Raw genomic sequence first — 23,548 nt, 5'->3', positions numbered from 1 at the left:
CATTGATTCTTCGAAAAACGATGGTGATGATGAATTTTCTCTTCCATCCTCTAAAACCAAACAAAACACACTAGTATTACAACACACTACTTTAGCTGCCCAAAGATTTGGAGTAAGTGATAGAGCAGCGGCCTTGGTTGTTTCATCGGCTTTTCTGGATGCCAAAAAAGCAGGTTTGATAACAGAGGATTAGGCTAGCTTTGTCACTGACAAATGCAAGATTAGTCGGGCAAAAAAAAGTGTTGGTGTTAAGCTCCAGAACACCGAAAGTATTGACTCCGTATATGGGCTGTATTTTGACGGCCGCAAAGACAATACACTTACATAAGTCAGCGAAGGTGAAAAGTACTACCCCGACACTGTCAAAGAGGAACATATTTCTCTTATAGCGGAACCTGGTTGTCATTACTTTGGCCACGTCACCTCTCCTTCCGGGTGAGCTGAGGATGAGACGCAAGCTATATGGCAACATTTACAAGACAATTCAGTTGATGTGGAACATCTAGAAGTTGTCGGTGCTGATGGCACGAACACGAACACAGGTTGGAAAGGTGGAATCATTCGGAAACTAGAAGAAAGAATAGGTAGGCCATTGCAGTGGGTTGTTTGTCTTCTACATTTCAACGAAATTTCCGTGCTCTTTTCGAACACATAGATGGTGTCTCAAAGAGTCCAAATATATTCTCTGGCGACATAGGTAAACTGCTCCCTTATTGTGAGAAGTTGCCTGTTGTCAAATTTGAAAGTTTTCCATCCTGCCAATTACCTTCTGAGGTTATTAATCCGACCCAACTTAGCACAGACCAAACTTATCTCTACAAAATATCAGAAGCTGTTATTTCCGGTCAATGTTCCTCAGATTTAGCGTCGATGCATCCAGGAAACATGTGCAAATCTCGCTGGCTCACCTGTGCAAATTGAATTCTGAGATTATAAATTTCTACTGACAAACCAATAAAGAAAATAAAGATTTTGGTCAAGTACATACTTACAGTTTACTCACCTTTGTGGTTCTCAATAAGATTCAACAGTTCAATCAAAGATGGCTCGCGCCATCTCTATGCTGCGATTCAAAGGTCGAGATACTTACCCGCTAAACTGCGCAAGGTTGTCGATTCATCCATTCAACAGAATGCTTTCTTTGCTCTTCCAGAAAACATTCTCCTTAGTATGATGACTGACGAACGGATAGAAGTCAGAAAGTTGGCCCTTGACCGTCTTCTGGCAGCCAGAGAAGCAGAGTCTGACACCATAAATGGAAGAGTTAGATGTAACAAAGTGCCAAACCTGAATTTCAAAGCTAATACTTATTACGATATGATTAACTGGAAGACTATTACCTTGACTGTTCCACCAGTTCTTTGTTCAGTTTCTAACGAAGAACTCATAAAAGGGCTGTCGGGAGACACTGCAGAGGAATAGAAATTTAGTGAATTCCCCTCTCACACCGTGGCAGTAGAGAGAACGTCAAACTGGTGACAGAGGCATCTTCTAAAGTTATTGGCCCCCAATCTCGTGATCTTTTTATACGCTCTACACTGAAATCTAGGCAACAAGTGCCAAAGTTTAGTACAAAATCTGATTTTATCAATAAATTTGACACAGATTCAGACTAAAACAAGCCTGACATGTGGTTGGTTGGTTGGGTTGGGCTTGGGAGGAACCCGAAGAGCAGCTACCTCCACGCGGTGGGTTCTGGGTGACCAATACAGGTTAGCTGAGAGCTGCAACAATTTTGACCTTGCGCTGTGGCGCGCCGCCTTTTCGCTCGTATCTCGGGAACGGTTCGTCCTACGGCCATACCATTTCGGTAGCAAATGACGTGACAAATAACTTTTGTTTAGTACATTTTGCCATGAGATGCGTATTTCAGGTGCTAGGTAGACAATTTCACGATTTTAGGCGAATTTCCGAAATTTCAAGGCCGAGGTTCGGGTTGAAGATGCAATCCGATCTCAAAACAAAAAGTTGCATTGGAATCAGGAAGTACTAAGGCAACTTTTGCGCACTATTAGAAATACCGAATCGAAAAAATTCCGGAATCGACCCACCCTAGTACGCACATACACATTAGGTCGAACCAAAAACCAAAACAAAATCCTTGATGTCGATTTTTAAGGAAATTTAAGCTCCATAAGAAACTGTTCAACAAAAACTTTTAATCCAAACGGTACAAAAGTTATGCTATTCTAAACAAAGAAATGTTTACGTTTTATTTATGTGTAAAACTTTAAATATTAAGATAAAGGACTTCCAGGAATATTTTTATACCCTGAACATGTAACACCCAAGGCAACGTCAGAGATAAAGTCTAAAAATAAATCAGCATGACGAACTGAGACGATTTAGCCATGACCGTCTGTCTATCCGTCCGTCTCTCTGTATATATGCGAACAAATCTTTTAGTTTTTGAGGTTTTGATCAGAAATTTTTTATTCGAAGATATATCTGCAACAAATTTGCCATGAATTATTGTCTAAAGCAATCGCGCAATCTCCAAAAAAAAAATTTTCAGATCCCATCATTATAGTATATATCTGCCATAAAAGCTGATCGATAGGAATCAAGTGGTTGAATAGAAATCGTTTTCATTCGACGAGTTACTGGGATGAAATTTGGTACAATATCCAAAGAAATAGTTTAGATCGAGTCACTATAGTATATAGCCACCATACGAACTGACCGACCAAGGTTCTTGTAAGGAATCTTATGTACTTGTGAAGGGTATTATCCAGTGTAGCCGAAGTTAAAATTTTTTCTTGTTAATTCTGTACGAGGGCTGTCCGATAAATAACCGACCTAAACATGATGCACGCGACTTTTTCAAAATTTTTTTTTGTATTTTTCTACATAGTCTCCTTGTAACTCCACACACTTCTCCCAGCGATGCTCCCATCTCTGCAACCCTTCCAAATAGTACTTGGCGTCTTTGAGATTGCCTCCTCATTTGACGAAAATCTCTGGCCGCCGAGCGCAGTTTTAACCCTCTATAACTCAAAACCTCCAAATTAACTATTTTTAGTGGAATCGGTTAGTTTTATGGGAAAAATATACAGAAATTATTATTTTTTTTTTTTACTTTTTATTTATAACACATATAACACAAAAAAACAATGAGTAACAGTGATAAAGAAAGTGGGCAAAATTATGAGTAAAATGGAAATCCTTCAGGATAAATGAAAGTTCTTGAAACAATTATTGTTTTTGGTATAGCATAAAGCTAACCCGCACTTTTCACACACCGTGTGAGTGAACGCGGCACATTTCGGGAACTTGCATCGGATTTTTTTTCCGCACATTGAGGCCAGTGCCCGACTTTCACTGAAGATAAAGCTTCATTGGAAAAAAGTAACCGCACTTAGTTTGTTTTGCTTATGCTTGATTAGAGGAATGGAGTGTAGACTACATTCTACATTGCTTGACAAGACGAAAAAAATTACTACGAGTAGAATTTAGGAAGGTGAAACGGTTTGTTGCCTGTGGTCTACCATACGTTATAGAGGGTTAAGTTGAGGAAACAAAAAAAAGTCGCTTGGTGAATAAGGTGGATGGTCAAGCAGTTCGAACCGCAATTCGTGGATTTTCGCCATGGCGACTGTTGAGGTGTGAGATGGTACGTTGTCTTGGTGGAACAAGACTTTCTGTTTTTGCAAATGTGGCCGATTTTTCGAAATTTCTTCCTTTAGCTTGTCCAATAATGATGCGTAGTATGCTCCTGTTATAGTTTTTCCTTTTTCAAGATAGTCGATAAAAATAATTCCATGGCTGTCCCAAAAAACACTCACTTTCCCAGCCGAGTACACAGCTTTAGGTTTTTTGGGGGCTGGTTCCCCCTTTTCAATCCATTGGTTAGATTGGATTTTTGTTTCGGGCGTATAATGATGAATCCAAGTTTCGTCTACAGTTATCAATTGGCGCCAAAACTCGGTCTTATTGCCTCTAAACTGAGCCAACAGAGCGCTAGAAATGTTCATGCGCGCACGTTTGTGGTCTAGCGTAAGCAAACGCGGCACCCAACGCGCGGACAGCTTTCTCATGCCCAAATCTTGGTTTAATATGTGACAAACAGTTTCTTTTGACATCTTCATAATCTCAGCTATTTCCCTAACTTTAATCCGGCGGTCGTCTAGTACCAATTGATGAACTTTAGCGATGTTATCGTTAGTGGTTACAGTTTTTGGACGCCCAGGACGTTCATCATCTTCCAAGCTCCTGCGACTACGTTTAAATTCAGCTGCCCAAAATTTTACGGTGGTAAACGATGGTGCAGAGTCACAATACACAGAGTCCAACTCATCTTTGATTTGTGAAGGCGTATTGCCTTTCAAAAATAAAAATTTAATTACAGCTCGATATTAAATTTTTTCCATTTTGGGGAAATCACCGAAATAGACTCACAAAAACGACTGTCAACAGATAATTGCGCAAGATAAATTTCTGAAATTTTGGCGAGTAGCTATTATAATATGCACAATTTGAAGTAGAAACTTCTTTTTCAGATGTGCCGCTACCTTCACGTTGAGGTCGGTTATTTATCAGACAGCCCTCGTATATACATTGTTTCAGGTTTTGTATGTGGCTCACCCTAATACATATGTGTGTAATAAAATAAGATATGTTATTTTTTTTGCTATTGAAAATGTTAACAAGAAGAAAGTCACAACATAAAATAAACCTGTTATAATAATGCAGTGCCGCAATGCAAACGTTTTGCACGTTGCACTCCCTGCCCGCACACATCCATTCCCCCTCTCTCCTTCCGAACAACATTAAATGACAGTCACACATAGTGAAACGACATATAATTGAGATATAGTGCATTTATAAATGCATATATGTGTGTATGTATAGGTATAAAATATATATTTGCTTCAGTCTCCGACTATCACTCAGCGTGAACAGTTGCGTTTCTAACACAGTGCGTTTGTTGTCAATTCTGTTTATCAGCGCTATTCGTATTAAAACACGTGCATTAGTTGTTTACTTAACTAAACCGCGCTTAAAAAGTCAGTGACACAAATCATCAATTTGCCAATATGCTCCCGGAGCTTCTAACCTCGGAGATAACAGGTTCGCCCTGCTTTCTCCGAGCTCCAGACCTAAACGAAAAAAAGCAGAAACGACTCCACTGGATTTATTCCCAGAACTACCAATTACAAAAAAAGACGATCCTAAATTCATCATAATAAAAGCATTGGAAGGTAACAAACCACTAACGAGCTTATCGTGTTTTGCCGTACATAAAGGTATACTAGCCATTAGCAAAGATGTCAACACTATATCCTAGCTTCGCGACGGCAGTTTACTTCTGCTTCTCAAAAATAAGAAAATTGCAGAAAAGTTTTTGTCAGCTAAATCTCTTCCGGGAGTGTGTGATATCACCGCTAAACTTCACGATAACTTGAACAGCGTAAAAGGAACCATTTTAGCTCCATTCCTGACTCATTTGCCTGAAAGCGACATTATAGAGGGTCTTAAGACGCACGGCGTAACTTCTATACATAAGTTTAATAGAATAATTGATGGTGTATCTAAGCATACTGGCTCAATTCTCTTATCATTTGATAAATATCATCTTCCCGAAAAAATTGAAGTCGCATGGAGAATCCTTTCTGTCCGTCCATACATCCCAAATCCCATGAGATGCAAGTCGTGTCAAAAACTTGGCCATACAACAAAATACTGCAAAAATTTCCCAATGTGTAACAATTGCTACCTCCCTCCCCACTCCCCTTACGAATGTATAAGAACAATGTGCGCTAACTGCTCTGGAGAGCATCCGCCCTCCTAAAACGCTTGTCCAAAATTCTACAAACTAAAGAAATACTACGTATTAAAACTTTAGAAAAATGCAGCATACACGAAGCAATAAAAAAATACAAAAATACAATCCCGGCTCCCCTTAACCCCTCATCATTTGCCAATGTGTTAAAGACTCCCGAATTCAACAAAAACGAAAAACCACAAACAACTGCAGACTCAAACGAAAATAATTCCCCTTCCAACCCCGCAAACTCCTCACAAACCACCAATAACAACTCATTACATACATACTCAGCCAAACCATCATCTTCCACAAAGTTCGTCTTGTCTCCACTTAACTCTCACACTGCTGACCTTTATCCCCAATCATTTAACAAAAACCCAACAGCAACCAACGCAATCGTTGATAATCCACTCTCTCAAAATAATTGCAATATGTATCTATCTGACTCTCCCAACTTAACAGACATACTCTCGCGCTATTGCACGTCACTTTCCTCTCCCCTTCCTATCCCACTATCCTCTCAATCTCCATATAATAAACACGATGACTCAATTACGCTTTCCCCACCTTCGCAACCAGCAGAAACTAGTAATATGGACATTTCTAACTCATAATATTTTTAGCTATATACTTAACAAAAACAAATACCAGTTTTCTTTTCTCTTTTGTGCATATGTTTGTAGCTTTACAGTGGAACATAAACGGATATTACAATAATTTCATCGATCTTGAAATATTAATTAAATCACACAATCCCTCTTCCGTCAACTGATAGTCCTTTTATTTTGGCAGGCGATTTTAACGCCTGGAGCCCTATGTGGCGTTCTACTTCGCTTAATGCTAAGGGCCGTGTAATTGAAGATTCAATCCTTGCCTCCAATTCCTTTCTCCTTAATAACGGCTCTCCGACTCACTTCTTAACTTCACCCACCTTGACCTCACCATATGTTCGATTTCCCTTTCTACCAAATGCACTTGGCTAGTAATTGATGACCTCCATGGCAGTGATCATTTCCCCATTATTACCAGACTCCCTTCAAACCGTTTTCCTTCAACATTTCGCCCGAGGCTGAAATACCAGACTGACTCTGCTGATTTTTTAAAGTTCCAAGATGCATGTCTACATGGTCGCAGCTCCTATTCCATTTCCCTCAAAGTCAACGAAGAAGCGTCCCGCGTCCAAAAAATCATCAGAAGTGCGGCTAATCTATCTGTCCCACAATCAGGTAGCAAAACTCGTAGGCCGGCTCCATTCTGGTGGAGCGCTGAACTTTCAACTTTAAGACAAGCCAAATAAAGTACATGGCATGAATATAAGCGTGAAAGATCTTCCTCCAATCTGCTTCAGTACAAAAAAGCCAATGCTAACTTTCACCGCAAAGCCAAACTTGCGAAAGCTGCCTGCTTTGAAAAATTTACCAGCAACATTAACTCGTCATCCAACCCAAGAAGGATCTGGGCCGACATCAAAAGACTATCTGGGATGGCTTCTTTTTCTACAATATCTGCCTTAAGATCCGGTCGCGACACTCTTCTATATCCTCTAGATATAGCTCAAGAGTTCGCCAACTACTTTTCTACGACCTCCTCCGATTGCAACTTCCCCCTGAATTTATTTGAAATATGTACCGAACAACCTTATCCCGGTTTCCACCCAGCAATCTTTCGATCTCTGCCAAGTACTTAGAAAAAGACTTAACGCATTTTGAGCTGGTCTCTGCCCTTTTTCAGTAAAAGGCAAACACCTGGCCACGATAAAATTTCTTACCCAATTATCAAGAACCTTCCCCTTTCTATCCTATCCCGCCTTCTTAACCTCTACAATAATATTTTTTCTACAGGCATTTACACCCAAGCTTGGAAAACCAGCTTGATAGTTCCCATCCTCAAACCTGGTAAATCTCCCCTTGATGTTTCAGTTACCGCCCAACCTCCCTTCTCCCGTGTTTAGGCAAACTGCTAGAAAAAATGATTGCTACCAGACTCTCCTGGTATGCCCGCAAAAATGATTTCATTCATCATAACCAAGTTGCATTCAAAAGAGTGCAAAGTACTATCGACTCACTTGTTCATCTTGACCACTACATTTCTAATGCTTTGTCAAATAAAAATCACATCTCCCTAATGTCTCTCGATTTTACTAAGGCAACTAACCAAATGGAAAGTGGGTCCGCGAATCTTAAATTTTATAAAATCTTTTTTATCCCATCGTTGTAAGAGATAGACTAATGTCCAAACTATTAATAGTTAAGTACATCTCCGCAAAGCGCTCATTTTTCGGTCCGGCATTGTTGATTAACGTAACCAGGGCACTTATTGTCTCAACTATACAATACGGTTTGGAAGTTTATGGACATCACGCAAAAAATAAGTTGAAAATGCTAACTGCCCCTTACCACGTTGCAATTTGAAGATCGCTGCGAGCGTTTCCAATGACTCATTTAAATAATTTATTTGCAGAATCTGGGCTAAATACAATATTCGATGACGCCGAAGATTCGGTTCGCAAGCTCTACGCTAAGCTGATGTTTTCACCGAACGCTCTTCTTAGAAAGGACCTACAATTAGCGATTTCGCGCAAACGGCCACCTAAAGTGCAATCATCCATTTACTTATGTATCAAATTCGCAAAGGATAACGGCTTTCCACTCCAAAGACCTCATATTCACAAAAGCGTTCATCCGCCGTGGCTGTTTAAAAATGATTCTTTTATCAATGAACTTGTCCATCTGCGGAAGGCGAATACTGCCAACGATGTATACAAGGCAAATTTCCTCGAAGTGGCAGCTAAATACAAATCCACTGGATGGGATCTGATTTTTACCGACGGTTCAAAATCATCACAGACTTCATTTGCTGTCGTGAAAGAACATGGAGAAGTAATTACTTATGGTATTTTATTTAATTTCTGCTCGATTTTCACAGCAGAAGCCGTGGCAATATTCAACGCGATGCTTTATTCCGTACGAAATAAAGGAAAATTTATATTTTGCTCTGACAGTATGTCATGTTTTCAAGCTATTAAGAGATGTAACCAAACCAACCCCGTTCTTGAAAATATTCGAGATATCCTTATTTCACACCCCCAGAATATCAAAATCATGTGGGTCCCCGGTCACGCAGATATAAAGGGCAACACGATTGCCGATATGATCGCTAAAGATATGGTTCTTACACCTACCATAACTTCCAACGTTCTTTTTAAAAGGGATATCTACTGGGTTATAAATAATGAGAGGCAAAAAAAATTGCTATCCGAGTGGAGCCGATATAGTCATCACTACTCCTCAATCAATCCCAGTCGTACAAAGCCCTGCTTCTCTCTGACCATGCCGACAAATTACATTACTCCATATACCCGTCTCCGACTTGGCCACAGGATTATTACAACCTCTCACTTGCTTCAAGGCGCTACTTCTAGTTGCTGCCCGTTCTGCAACTTTTCACACAGCATTAACCACCTCTTGGATTGCTGCCCGAAACTTGATGCCCAAAGTATACACTACTTCAATGGTATTAATCCTACACAGCTGTTAAAAAACCCGATGGACAATAATATTAGCAGGATATATAATTTCCTCAGAGATACCGACCTACTCCGACGCATTTGATACCGCCCTAGTCAACATGCCAGCCGAAAGCCTCCGATGCTAGCGCTGCGTTATCTTTAGTTTATGTAATAATTTTATTGTTATGTAAACTTTTATTAAATAAAAAATAAATAAATAAATATTTTTTGCTTATATATTTGATATGTCTGTGTGGCATAGTGGAGGATGGAGTCATGTGTAGAAGTTCACGCAAGTGAGGAAAGTTCTCTGATCGCCATTCACTTGGGAGCGGCCAGAAACGATTCTTTTACATATGACTCAAGCAGCTCACGACTTCCGGTCTTTGACCAAGTATCCTCTGGGTAGCCTAAGAACATCCGTTTGAAAGCGAGCTAAAGTGAAAGGGCGAAACACCTGCATAGGGTTGTGCGCTGGGTTTGGGACCCGCCACGTAAAAAAACACCCCCAATGAAAAAGTATAAACAGCCTCGGATAAGAGACCCCCCTTTTGATGACGACCATGGCAAACAAAATAAGGACTATGATTTGAGGGCATGCACCTGGAATGTCCGGTCCCTTCATTGGGAAGGTGCCGCTGCCCAGCTGGTAGATGTCTTCGTAAAGATAAAGGCTGACTTCACCGCCGTCCAAGAAATGCGATGGACGGGACAAGGACAGAGACGAGTAGGTCCTTGTGACATTTACTACAGTGGCCATATAAAGGAGCGCAAGTTTGGTGTTGGATTCGTGGTGGGAGAGAGACTCCGTCGCCGAGTACCATCATTCACTCCGGAGAATGAACGTCTGGAGAGACGCCCCCGCGACGATGTCAAAATCGTGCTTGGCGACTTCAACGCCAGGGTGGGAAAAGAAGGTATCTTTGGCGCTACGGTCGGTAAATTCAGTCTCCACGAGGAAACATCCCCAAATGGGTTGAGGCTGATCGACTTCGCCGGGGCCCGAAATATGGTCATCTGTAGTACAAGATTCCAGCATAAGAAGATACATCAAGCTACCTGGCTGTCTCCGGATCGAAAAACCACCAACCAGATCGATCATGTTGTGATAGACGGAAGACACGTCTCCAGTGTTTTAGATATGCGTGCGCTCCGAGGCCCTAACATCGACTCGGACCACTATATTGTTGCAGCCAAAATTCGCACCCGCCTCTGTGCAGCAAACGCACACCAACAAACACAAGGAAGGTTCGACGTCGAGAAGCTGCAATCACAACAGACAGCCGAAAGATTTGCCACTCGGCTTGCACTCCTGCTCTCTGAGAGCACTCGTCAACAACTCGATATAAGGGAACTGTGGGACGGCATTTCAAACTCCTTACGTACAGCTGCAACCGAAATCATTGGTTTTCGGAAAGTGCAAAAGAACAGCTGGTACGACGAGGAGTGCCGTGTCGCAGCGGAGAGAAAACAGGCTGCCTACCTCGCAACGTTACGATAGATACCGAGAGTTGAAGATGGCAGCGAGACGCATTTGTAGACAGAAAAAGAAAGAGACCGAAATGCGTGAGTACGAACAGCTTGATAAGCTGGCCGACAAGGGTAATGCTCGAAAATTCTACGAAAAGATGCGGCAGCTTACAGAAGGTTTCAAGACCGGAGCATACTCTTGTAGAACCCCCCAAGGTGATCTAGCCACCGATGCCCAGAGCATACTTAAATTATGGAGGGAAGACTTCTCCAGCCTGCTGAATGGTAGTGAGCGCACAACACCAGGAGAAGGCGAACCCGATACCCCAATTGATGACGATGGAGCAGGCGTTCCATTGCCCGACCATGAAGAAGTTCGAATAGCAATTGCCCGCCTGAAGAACAACAATGCAGCAGGGGCCGATGGATTGCCGGCCGAGCTATTCAAACACGGCGGCGAAGAGCTGACAAGGTGCAAGCATCAGTTTTTTTGCAAAATATGGTTGGACGAAAGCATGCCCAACGATTGGAATTTAAGTGTACTATGCCCAATCCATAAAAAAGAGACCCCACAATCTGCGCCAACTAGCGTGGGATTAGCCTCCTCAACATCGCATATAAGGTTCTGTCGAGCGTATTGTGTGAAAGACTAAAGCTTCAGACCTGGTAAATCAACAACCGACCAGATATTCACCATGCGCCAAATCTTGGAAAAGACCCGTGAAAGGAGAATCGACACACACCACCTCTTCGTCGATTTCAAAGCTGCTTTCGACAGCACGAAAAGGAGCTGCCTTTATGCCCCGATGTCTGAAGTTGGTATCCCCACAAAACTCTCCGTTAGGATCGGGAAGGACCTCTCCGAGCCGTTCGATACCGAACGAGGTTTCAGACAAGGCGATTCCCTATCGTGCGACTTCTTCAATCTGCTGCTGGAGAAAATTTTTCGAGCTGCAGAACTTAATCGAGCAGGTACAATCTTTTATAAGAGTGTACAGCTGCTGGCGTATGCCGATGATATTGATATCATCGGCCTCAAAACCCGCGCCGTTAGTTCTGCTTTCTCCAGACTGAACAAGGAAGCAACGCAATTGGGTCTGGCGAAATATCTCCTGTCACCAAACAAACAGTCGTCGCACTCGCGACTTGGCTCTCACGTCACTGTTGACAGTCATAACTTTGAAGTTGTAGATAATTTCGTCTATCTTGGAACCAGCGTAAACACCACCAACAATGTCAGCCTGGAAATCTAACGCAGAATTACTCTTGCCAACAGGTGCTACTTCGTACTTAGTAGGTAATTGAAAAGTAAAGTTCTCTCTCGACGAACAAAAGCCAAACTCTATAAGTCGCTCATAATTCCCGTCCTGCTATATGGTGCAGATGCTTGGACGATGACAACAACCGATGAGTTGACGTTGCGAGTTTTCAAGAGAAAAGTTCTGCGAAAGATTTATGGTCCTTTGCGCGTTGGCCACGGCGAATATCGCATTCGATGGAACGATGAGATGTACGAGATATACGACGACATTGACATAGTTCAGCAAATTAAAAGACAGCGGCTACGCTGGCTAGGTCATGTTGTCCGGATGGATGAAAACACTCCAGCTCTGAAAGTATTCGACGCAGTACCCGCCGTGGGAAGCAGAGGAAGAGGAAGACCTCCACTCCGTTGGAAGGACCAAATGGAGATGGCCTCGCTTGGAATATCCAATTGGCGCCACGTAGCGAAGAGAAGAAACGACTGGCGCGCTGTTGTTGACTCGGCTATATTCGCGTAAGCGGTGTCTACGCCAGTAAAGGAGAAGAAGTGTGGCATAGTAAGCATGTAAACGAGGAAAATGGTATACATACGGCACAAATCCATCAGAAATGTGTAATTTTGTAAAGTTTTTTTTTTATCTTGCGTTCAGCAGTATTGAGAGAAAACAAAAACACAATCGCACAAAGGAATGTGTGTGTTATACATATATTATATATATAATTATATATCACACACATAGACATGTATTTACATCTGCGTTCCGGCACATTTCCCTAAATGAGGTAAAGAACACTTATCGATATGCATTTGAAATGTGTCTAGCAGCATGCTATTGCGTATATGTAAATATGAAGGGGTCTATTGCAAATATCAAATATATTCCCTCCCTATAACCTGATACAATATATTATGCATAACAACAGCAAATGCAATAATCAAACATTTTCGCACGTTAATTTTATCAAGTGTCGCTTAAACAGCATTTGTTTACCTAAATGTAAAGATGTAAAAGTACAGTAACGTTGACAAAAACTTAAATAGAGGATATTAGCGACGATGTTAAGTTCTAGACACTTCCTCAACATACTTAACCGGAACAATAGTCGGAAGTTTGAAATGAGTGAAGGGCTCGAGAATCCAAAAATAGACGGCAAAAATGATATTATTATAAACGACTGTGATCAAATAATAATGAAAACAAGAAAAACGTTTATTTGATTGCGCTGAGGATATAAAACTCTTCACAAATATAATATATAGTAAAAAATTACTTGTTAGAACTTTATTCTGATCGTTCAGTTTGTAAGGCAGCTATATCTTGAAAATTTCTTTGGAGATTACATAGTTATCTTAGAAACTAACACATACCAAATTTGGTGAAGATAACTGGTCAAATAAAAAAATTACAATACTTGTACAACCACTATGATTCCGATCGTTCAGTCAGACAGACGAATATGGCTAAATCGAATCATCAAGACAAGCTGATTATTTATTTATATATTATACTTTATGGAGTCTCCAACTTTTCCTACTGAGTATTAAAAACTTAATAAAGCCTACCTAGTTTATAAAAAAAACAAAAAGTCTATTGAAAACCAACTGGAGTAAAACAATAAGAGTACTCGGTGCCCCATCTAGTGTATTTAGTAGTTTACAAGGAGAACATTCTCCGAAATACAAAAGTTTTTGGATCCGTCTGGTCGATCTTATCAAAGTTATGCCATTGTCGACACCAAAGCAGGAACCGAACATACGTTACTATCAAGAAATTTTCTAGTAATCTTATTTTCTAAATAGAAAATACATGGAATTAATTAGGGTGTGTAATAGAGATGACAATATTAGCTATCTTCTGTCAAAATAACTATTCAGTGGGAAAGGTCGCTAAGTGGAAACTAATACCATGTTCAGACCAACACTTAATCACACGATTTCGGCTGTTGAATGAATTTTCCCACTAATCTTAAAAATGTATCAAGATTTCGACATACAAAAATGACAATTCAAAATCACTTCATCAGAGTGATTTAAACAATTTCACCAAAAAATACAGATACGAGTAAGTAATAATTTATGAGGTAAACATACAACAGTAAATATTTTTAGACAAGAAAAGCAGAAAATTGGCCCATCGGGTGGCTCCCCTATCGGTGGAAACATTATGAGTCGGTACACCAAGCAGTAGGCGGTTTTAAAAGTTTTTGTTCCGCCGAACTTGTGGAAGATAGCATTGTGGGTAAGTTTTAAGCGCATTAGAGTAGATTCCAATATTCATAATAAAATGAAAAACGTCTATGGAATGTTTCTTTACACTTTTATTTCTTTCTTCTATTTTCAGTTGACATGGAACCAATTTACGTGGAGGCCGATACGGAAGGAGCGTCGCCGCTCCCAAGCCCAGGCGATGGTCCTTCAACGTCGCGTCGTTGCGCTTGGCCATCGTCACGCGATGCGGTAAGAAAGAAAAAATCAGCAATAGCAATAAAGAAGGAAATTAAAGATGACTTAGTAAAGGCCACGCTTTCATCGACTTCCTTCGTCGCCAAAAATAGATTTAAAATTTTTTTTTAAGTTTTAGTTTTAAGATATCCAACGCAGGATAACTCTTGCCAACAGGTGCTACTTCGGACTAAGTAGGCAATTGAGAAGCAAAGTCCTCTCCCGACAAACAAAAACCAAACTCTATAAGTCACTCATAATTCCCGTCCTGCTTTATGGTGCAGAGGCCTGGACGATGTCAACAACAGATGAGTCGACGTTGCGAGTTTTCGAGAGAAAAGTTCTGCGAAAGATTTATGGTCCTTTGCGCGTTGGCCACGGCGAATATCGCATACGATGGAACGATGAGCTGTACGAAATATACGACGACATTGACATAGTTCAGCGAATTAAAAGACAGCGGCTACGCTGGCTAGGTCATGTTGTCCGGATGGACGAAAACACTCCAGCTCTGAAAGTATTCGACGCAGTACCCGCCGCGGGAAGCAGAGGAAGAGGAAGACCTCCACTCCGTTGGAAGGACCAAGTGGAGAAGGACCTGGCCTCGCTTGGAATATCCAATTGGCGCCACGTAGCGAAAAGAAGAAACGACTGGCGCGCTGTTGTTGACTCGGCTATAATCGCATAAGCGGTGTCTACGCCAATTAAGAAGAAGAAGAGTTTTAACCCATATTATCCCAGCGCTCCATTTAAGGTGCACTTCTTTTTTGTTTCAGATTACGCAAATTTTATTCTGTGTTGGTAGAGGCTATAATTTATTTGGGTTCTTGACGTATGTCATTATCACCTAAAACTTGTTGAAAGTGATTATTGTTTTCGGTTATCTCTCAGGAATTATTTAAACTCTGTGAATTTCAGCCATCATGAATTCCAGGAGAGGGTAAGTAAAAACTTTTTTTATACTTATAATTAATTTTACCGTTTTCGTTTTTTTTTTTAAGTTTTAACTAGTCTATTAGTTAACATCATGAATTTGACGAAAATTTGCTTTTATGTGTTCATTTTACTAAGTTTTGTGTACCGCCCCATTTGAGGTGCGCTGGGAATAGGAGGCACCGTGGTTTTTGCTACGGGCCCTTGTACTCCCAGCTTCAGTAAACTATATTTAGAACTATTTTACCGTATTTTTATATGTTTTGTTATTTACAGGTTGAACGTTCACGAAATTATATCGGCATTAGAAGATGATCATAATATACTGTCTGCAGATATATTTATCACACCACCTGAAAACAATGACTTCAGCGATGAAGACAGCGGAAGCGAAGAAGCGGGAGAAATAGGTAATCTTACGCGTCGGCAACTACTAGCAGAAGCTGAGGTGCGATGCCAGCTACCATCAGCAGATGGGGTCCTGGAAACCGTAGATGGAATTCCATTTATAAATCAGGATGAACAGGAACAACAGCCGTCCGCGTCTCAGTCAAATGAACCACCTGCAAAAAAATCTAAGACTATTGTCACGAGGAAGTGGAGACAAAAAGATATAGCTGCAAACCCTGAAAGGGAGTCGATGCAACCTGATTTCGTTTTAGATAAGGATAATCCATTAGATTTTTTTGAGATGTTTTTTGACGAAGAAGTTTTCGAGCTCCTGCGGTCTAGCACGGAACAAAATGCAATTGCAAAAGGACATGTCAATTTTCGAGTCACTGTTGAAGAAATTAAAAACTTTATCGGTATTTTGCTTTTGTCAGGCTACAATAGCGCTTCACGCTATAGATTATACTGGGATCAAAGTATTGACACTCATCATCCAGGAGTTGCATCATGCATGACTCGTAATCGTTTTGAAGAGCTTTTACGTTTTTTTCATGCATGCGATAACAACCGCCTACCTTCTGACGATAAGTTTGCAAAAGTAAGGCCACTGTGGAATCTTATGAATGAGAGATGGCTAAAGTTTTATCCCGGAGACAAACATTTGTCTATCGATGAGTCTATGGTACCTTATTTTGGAAAACATGGCGCAAAACAACATATTCACGGTAAACCAATACGTTTTGGCTATAAGATTTGGTCACTGTGTACACGATTGGGTTATCTTATTTATGGAGAACCTTACCAAGGAGCTAAAACTGGTAACACCAATCCAAATCTAGGCGTTGGAGGCTCTGTAGTGACAAATTTGATTTCGAAACTGCCAAGTGATAACCACTACAGTTTCTATATTGATAATTTTTTCACTTCTTTACGTTTACTAGACGAAGTAAGTCAGATGGGTCATGTTATCACTGGTACATTACGTGCTAATAGAACAGAAGGTGCCCCGCTAAAAGACATCAAGGAGATGAAAAAGACATCACGGGGTTCGCACCACCAAATTACGGATTTATCATCCAACATGACTTTAGTGCGCTACAACGACAACAACATCGTAACTATTGCCTCAACGGAAAGCGGTGTTCATCCGATTGGTAAGGTGAAGAGATGGTGCGGCAATAAAAGAGTAGACGTAGATCAACCGCATTGCTATCTATTATATAACAAATATATGGGCGGAGTCGATCGACTCGACCAAAATGTTGGAAAATATAGAATTTCAATAAGACTGAAGAGATGGTATTGGCAAATGATAATGTTCCCCATAAATGCCTGTGCTAATAATGCTTTTCAGTTATACCGAGTTTCACCAGCAGGCCAAGCTAAAGACGCTCATGATTTCTTGTCTTTTACAAGATACATTGTGCAGACTTATTTGATACTTGGCAAACCTTCTACATCCATAGCAAAACGCATTGGAGGCAAGACACCGTTAACTACGAAAAGTAAGCTGCCAGATTCGGTAAGGCTGGATGGGAAGGAACACTATATCATTAGAAACGAAACTCAAATTCGATGCCGCGAATGTCACAAGAATACGAAATTCAAATGCAGTAAATGTGGAGTTGGCCTCCATCAACATTGTTCTCAAGCTTTTCATACCATAAAGTAATTTTTTTTCTCTCATATCAACTTTGATTTTTAGCTTACGTTTATAATTGATCTTATATATTGTGATTTATCATAATTTTTGTGTACTTATTCTTTATTTACTAATAAAAACCATTCAAAATAATAACCGACTTCGCATACAAAACCCGAAGGCATATTTTCCCAGCGCCCCATTTAAGGTGCGGTCCTGAATTTCAGCCAGTATAGAAAATATTTTTGATAAAAGCTTATTTTCATGTTATTTAGAGCCTACTCACTAGATAGACATAGAAAAAAAACATTTTTCTATGTAATATCACACCTTGGGATAATATGGGTTAAGATATACATATAAATGATGAATGGAAAATGAATTTAAATATGTGAATGAGTATGAAAATATATATGTAACACATAAAATATATATATCAATGATTAAATGAATAAAAATAAATGAATACGAAAATGGAAAATGAATATAAATATGTGAATGAATACGAAACTGTTTTTTTTTTTGTACTGGAATTGAATTATGGAATATGTAAGTATGGATCGGTTGAGATTTAATAATATTTCAAAGTTTAATGTAATAACTCACCGAAACACGAAACGAACGCTTGTCTTATGTCTACTCTTGGGTTAATATTTCCACAAATGTTAGAGACGTATTCTTACAACTACCGAGAGTCGTTTTCGATTTGTTGTGCTACAATCCACTTTTCATTAATTTCATCATTTTCCTCACTTAAAAAGTTGTGCAAAACGCAGCACGCTTTAAGACAATTTTGGTGTTGGCCATGTGGTTATCCAAACCTTCCCTTTAAATGACCGAAAGCATTCTCCACCACACTTTGGAGTTTCGAGAGTACATAGTTGAATTTTTTTTATCCAAAGGCTGGTTTACACAGAATGGGTACGGTTTCATCAAATGTTCATCAAATTTGAACGCTGAGTCGCCCAACAAAACGACTGGAACATTAACTAACGATATTCGTCTACTCATGTCTTTAAATATAGTAGATTGTGCCAACTCGCTTTTTAAAGATGAACCCTCAAGTATTGAAGAGTCATTACAATGGCCTGGACTACCAACGTTGATGTATATAAAGCGACATCTATAACATTAAAAAAATTCATTAGGTGTTTAAACGAGCTTCATGAAAAACTTACCTTGCATCTACTAAAGCCAAAAGAACTGTGGTATACCAGCCTTTTTAATTGTAGTAGTCAACAGCATCGTCTGCAGCTGGGCGAACTTCTATATGACAACCATCTAAAACTTAAAAATGTATAAAAACTCCAATGTAAAATATGTAACTTATTACCTGTAGCTCCCAACACTTGAGGGAAACTTAATGACTCAAAACCCTCTAAATACACGCGCAATTGAATTTCGTTCATTGGGAATTTCTTCAAATACAAAGGCCACAAACATCGCCAGACTTTATGACAGAAATCAATTAGAATGGAGCAGACAGTGCTTTTACCAATTCCGAAAATATTTCCAATTGTTCGGTATTCTGCAGAAGAGCCAAGAGCATATAAAGCAATAGCAATGCGCTTCTCTAATTGAATTGCTTTGCGGTAGTTAGTGTTTTTCTTCTCCAAGCCTTTCAACATAAGACACAATTTATGACCTTCTTATGGAGCAATCGGGAACATTATATGTCGTGGTACAGTTCTGATGGCTCAGGAAGAAAAATTTATCGTTGCATTTTAAGTAAAAATAGATTCGAGATTTTGATGAAAGCAATTCGTTTCGATGATGCAGAAACAAGAGCGCACCGACGCAGAGTGTATCGTTTAATACAAGCTAGGGGGACAAAAATATTTTAGTTTGAAATTTTATTGTTTTGGTCGTGTTGATTAATGATTTTAAGTTTCATTGAAAAATTAATAAATTTTTTTTAGATTTACGAATAGAAAACAAAAAATTGTGTAAAAAATATATTTAATTATTAGGTCTACAACTTTGCCTAATTCCCTCAAAAATCAATGCTTAATTAACACACGAAATGCTTTATGATCCATTTTTTGTAAACTAACACAAGTTGCTTTACAAAAAGTTTATATTTTTTGAACACCTAATAGAAATCATATAGATGGTAAAGGGTGATTTTTTAAGAGCTTGATAACTTTTTTTTAAAAAAAAAACGCATAAAATTTGCAAAATCTCATCGGTTCTTTATTTGAAACGTTAGATTGGTTCATGACATTTACTTTTTGAAGATAATTTCATTTAAATGTTGACCGCGGCTGCGTCTTAGGTGGTCCATTCGGAAAGTCCAATTTTGGGCAACTTTTTCGAGCATTTCGGCCGGAATAGCCCGAATTTCTTCGGAAATGTTGTCTTCCAAAGCTGGAATAGTTGCTGGCTTATTTCTGTAGACTTTAGACTTGACGTAGCCCCACACAAAATAGTCTAAAGGCGTTAAATCGCATGATCTTGGTGGCCAACTTACGGGTCCATTTCTTGAGATGAATTGTTGTCCGAAGTTTTCCCTCAAAATGGCCATAGAATCGCGAGCTGTGTGGCATGTAGCGCCATCTTGTTGAAACCACATGTCAACCAAGTTCAGTTCTTCCATTTTTGGCAACAAAAAGTTTGTTAGCATCGAACGATAGCGATCGCCATTCACCGTAACGTTGCGTCCAACAGCATCTTTGAAAAAATACGGTCCAATGATTCCACCAGCGTACAAACCACACCAAACAGTGCATTTTTCGGGATGCATGGGCAGTTCTTGAACGGCTTCTGGTTGCTCTTCACCCCAAATGCGGCAATTTTGCTTATTTACGTAGCCATTCAACCAGAAATGAGCCTCATCGCTGAACAAAACACGCGCGCGAAACACATTTCGAACCGAACACTGATTTTGGTAATAAAATTCAATGATTTGCAAGCGTTGCTCGTTAGTAAGTCTATTCATGATGAAATGTCAAAGCATACTGAGCATCTTTCTCTTTGACACCATGTCTGAAATCCCACGTGATCTGTCAAATACTAATGCATGAAAATCCTAACCTCAAAAAAATCACCCGTTAGTAGTAGAGTAATAGTATTATCTATGTATGTGTCAGCCTCAGTAAAGTGTGGACGGGTCTTTTCTTGGAATGAAAAAAGAAAAGCAAAATTACCCGCAAATGTCGAGAATGCGGCTCAAAAAGTGACATTTTCAGTTGAGAATAAGTTTGGAATACAAACAGATCTCTACAAATATTTTGTTGGGTTAATGTTGACACAAATGTCCAAGATCGACATAAAACGATTCAATCGACCAGTGCTTGACCCTAGAGACATCTATTGGAAAACGCCGGAAGCAAAGTTGCAGACCTAATATTTTTTTAAATTTCAGAACATACAATAGCATTTACATGAATGTATAAAATGCGTACTAATACATATGTCCATTACATTTCAACTAATGAAAAACGCGATGATTAGTAAGGGATTTTTTACCAACAGACCTAATAATATAACATATACAATAACATAAAAACAACAATAACACACAACAACAAAATGTTTAATACTACTATATCATTACTCAATGAATGACTCATCATCAATGTTAAATTCATCTGAATCAGATACTAGATAATCTTTATCGTCATGGTCACATGTTACCTGACATGGTACTTTTGATGGTATTGACGGCGACGAGAAATTGGAACCTCGCGTTTCGGTTTTACTAAAAATATTACTTTGGCATCTTTTGTGCCGAGAAAAAACCGTGCTGTGGTGTTAATTTCCAGCATGCACCATACAGCAAACGTAGACGATAATAAAAACAAGCCCGAAATAATATTATACTACAATGAAACTAAAATTGGCGTTGATTTATTGGATCAAAAGTGTGCGAAACATACCACGGCGCGACGAACGCAAAGATGGCCTTTGTGCATTTTTTATCGTCTATTAGATATATCAGCTTCCAATACTTATGTCATGAGCGTACAAAATCAGGCCAAGAAAACTAGAAGTAGATTTAAATTTATGAAGCAGCTAGCAGAAGATCTGACCATGCCACACATGAATCGTAGAGAAAATAACAAGCACACTCCTCGTGACATCAAAACTTCTATTCGCCGGATCTTGAAAATAGAAGAAAAATTGTCTTCTGTTTCTCAAGCTGATCATCTTGAAAAACGTAAAACGTGTTCAACTTGTGATCCCAAGAAGAAAGGAAAAACATTTCATTTGTGTTTTATATGTAAAAATCCAATCTACGAATGCGATATTCGCCGTGGCCAACGCGCAAAGGACCAAAAATCTTTCGCAGAACTTTTCTCTCGAAAACTCGCAACGTCGACTCATCGGTTGTTGTCATCGTCCAAGCCTCTGCACCATATAGCAGGACGGGAATTATGAGCGTCTTATAGAGTTTGGCCTTTGTTCGTCGAGAGAGGACTTTACTTTTCAATTGCCTACTCAGTCCGAAGTAGTAGGTAATTGAAAAGTAAAGTTCTCTCTCGACGAACAAAAGCCAAACTCTATAAGTCGCTCATAATTCCCGTCCTGCTATATGGTGCAGATGCTTGGACGATGACAACAACCGATGAGTTGACGTTGCGAGTTTTCGAGAGAAAAGTTCTGCGAAAGATTTATGGTCCTTTGCGCGTTGGCCACGGCGAATATCGCATTCGATGGAACGATGAGATGTACGAGATATACGACGACATTGACATAGTTCAGCAAATTAAAAGACAGCGGCTACGCTGGCTAGGTCATGTTGTCCGGATGGATGAAAACACTCCAGCTCTGAAAGTATTCGACGCAGTACCCGCCGTGGGAAGCAGAGGAAGAGGAAGACCTCCACTCCGTTGGAAGGACCAAATGGAGATGGCCTCGCTTGGAATATCCAATTGGCGCCACGTAGCGAAGAGAAGAAACGACTGGCGCGCTGTTGTTGACTCGGCTATATTCGCGTAAGCGGTGTCTACGCCAGTAAAGGAGAAGAAGTGTGGCATAGTAAGCATGTAAACGAGGAAAATGGTATACATACGGCACAAATCCATCAGAAATGTGTAATTTTGTAAAGTTTTTTTTTTATCTTGCGTTCAGCAGTATTGAGAGAAAACAAAAACACAATCGCACAAAGGAATGTGTGTGTTATACATATATTATATATATAATTATATATCACACACATAGACATGTATTTACATCTGCGTTCCGGCACATTTCCCTAAATGAGGTAAAGAACACTTATCGATATGCATTTGAAATGTGTCTAGCAGCATGCTATTGCGTATATGTAAATATGAAGGGGTCTATTGCAAATATCAAATATATTCCCTCCCTATAACCTGATACAATATATTATGCATAACAACAGCAAATGCAATAATCAAACATTTTCGCACGTTAATTTTATCAAGTGTCGCTTAAACAGCATTTGTTTACCTAAATGTAAAGATGTAAAAGTACAGTAACGTTGACAAAAACTTAAATAGAGGATATTAGCGACGATGTTAAGTTCTAGACACTTCCTCAACATACTTAACCGGAACAATAGTCGGAAGTTTGAAATGAGTGAAGGGCTCGAGAATCCAAAAATAGACGGCAAAAATGATATTATTATAAACGACTGTGATCAAATAATAATGAAAACAAGAAAAACGTTTATTTGATTGCGCTGAGGATATAAAACTCTTCACAAATATAATATATAGTAAAAAATTACTTGTTAGAACTTTATTCTGATCGTTCAGTTTGTAAGGCAGCTATATCTTGAAAATTTCTTTGGAGATTACATAGTTATCTTAGAAACTAACACATACCAAATTTGGTGAAGATAACTGGTCAAATAAAACAAGAAATGCGCTGTCGTGGGACACCATGCAGGAACGAAGTTCCTTCGGATAATGTAGAATCGATACAATTTGCAAAAAAAATACCACATGATAATACATGAACATTCGTAAGAAGACAGCAACATAACACAGCTCTCCATTTTGCATGTACACAATATCGTTGTGGCCATCCATACTAATACCTTTCACTTCAATGAAATTTTAATATTTCGTTCAAAGTGAAATTTTTTTTATGCAAAAAATAAGTAAAAATTGGTAAATTTTTTTTTTTTTAATTATCAATTGTTATTACAAATGATATAATGGA

The 23,548-nt window shown here is 39.4% G+C and overlaps 1 protein-coding gene and 1 pseudogene across 1 annotated transcript; both read left to right on the top strand.

Moving 5' to 3' along the window:
* LOC115066058 (uncharacterized) overlaps nt 1-15,265 on the top strand; it is a 54,055-nt pseudogene extending 38,790 nt beyond the window's left edge.
* LOC125777886 (piggyBac transposable element-derived protein 3-like) lies at nt 15,170-17,767 on the top strand. The gene is made up of 2 exons (XM_049454014.1): nt 15,170-15,391; nt 15,661-17,767. The coding sequence occupies exons 1-2, from the start codon at nt 15,375-15,377 to the stop codon at nt 17,444-17,446; spliced, it is 1,803 nt and encodes a 600-aa protein (XP_049309971.1). The 5' UTR covers nt 15,170-15,374; the 3' UTR covers nt 17,447-17,767.
* Nucleotides 17,768-23,548: the final 5,781 nt, after the last annotated feature.

The sequence above is a fragment of the Bactrocera dorsalis genome, chromosome 3, assembly GCF_023373825.1.
Source record: "Bactrocera dorsalis isolate Fly_Bdor chromosome 3, ASM2337382v1, whole genome shotgun sequence".
Lineage (NCBI taxonomy): Eukaryota > Metazoa > Arthropoda > Insecta > Diptera > Tephritidae > Bactrocera > Bactrocera dorsalis.
This window is presented reverse-complemented; position numbering and strand designations above follow the sequence as displayed.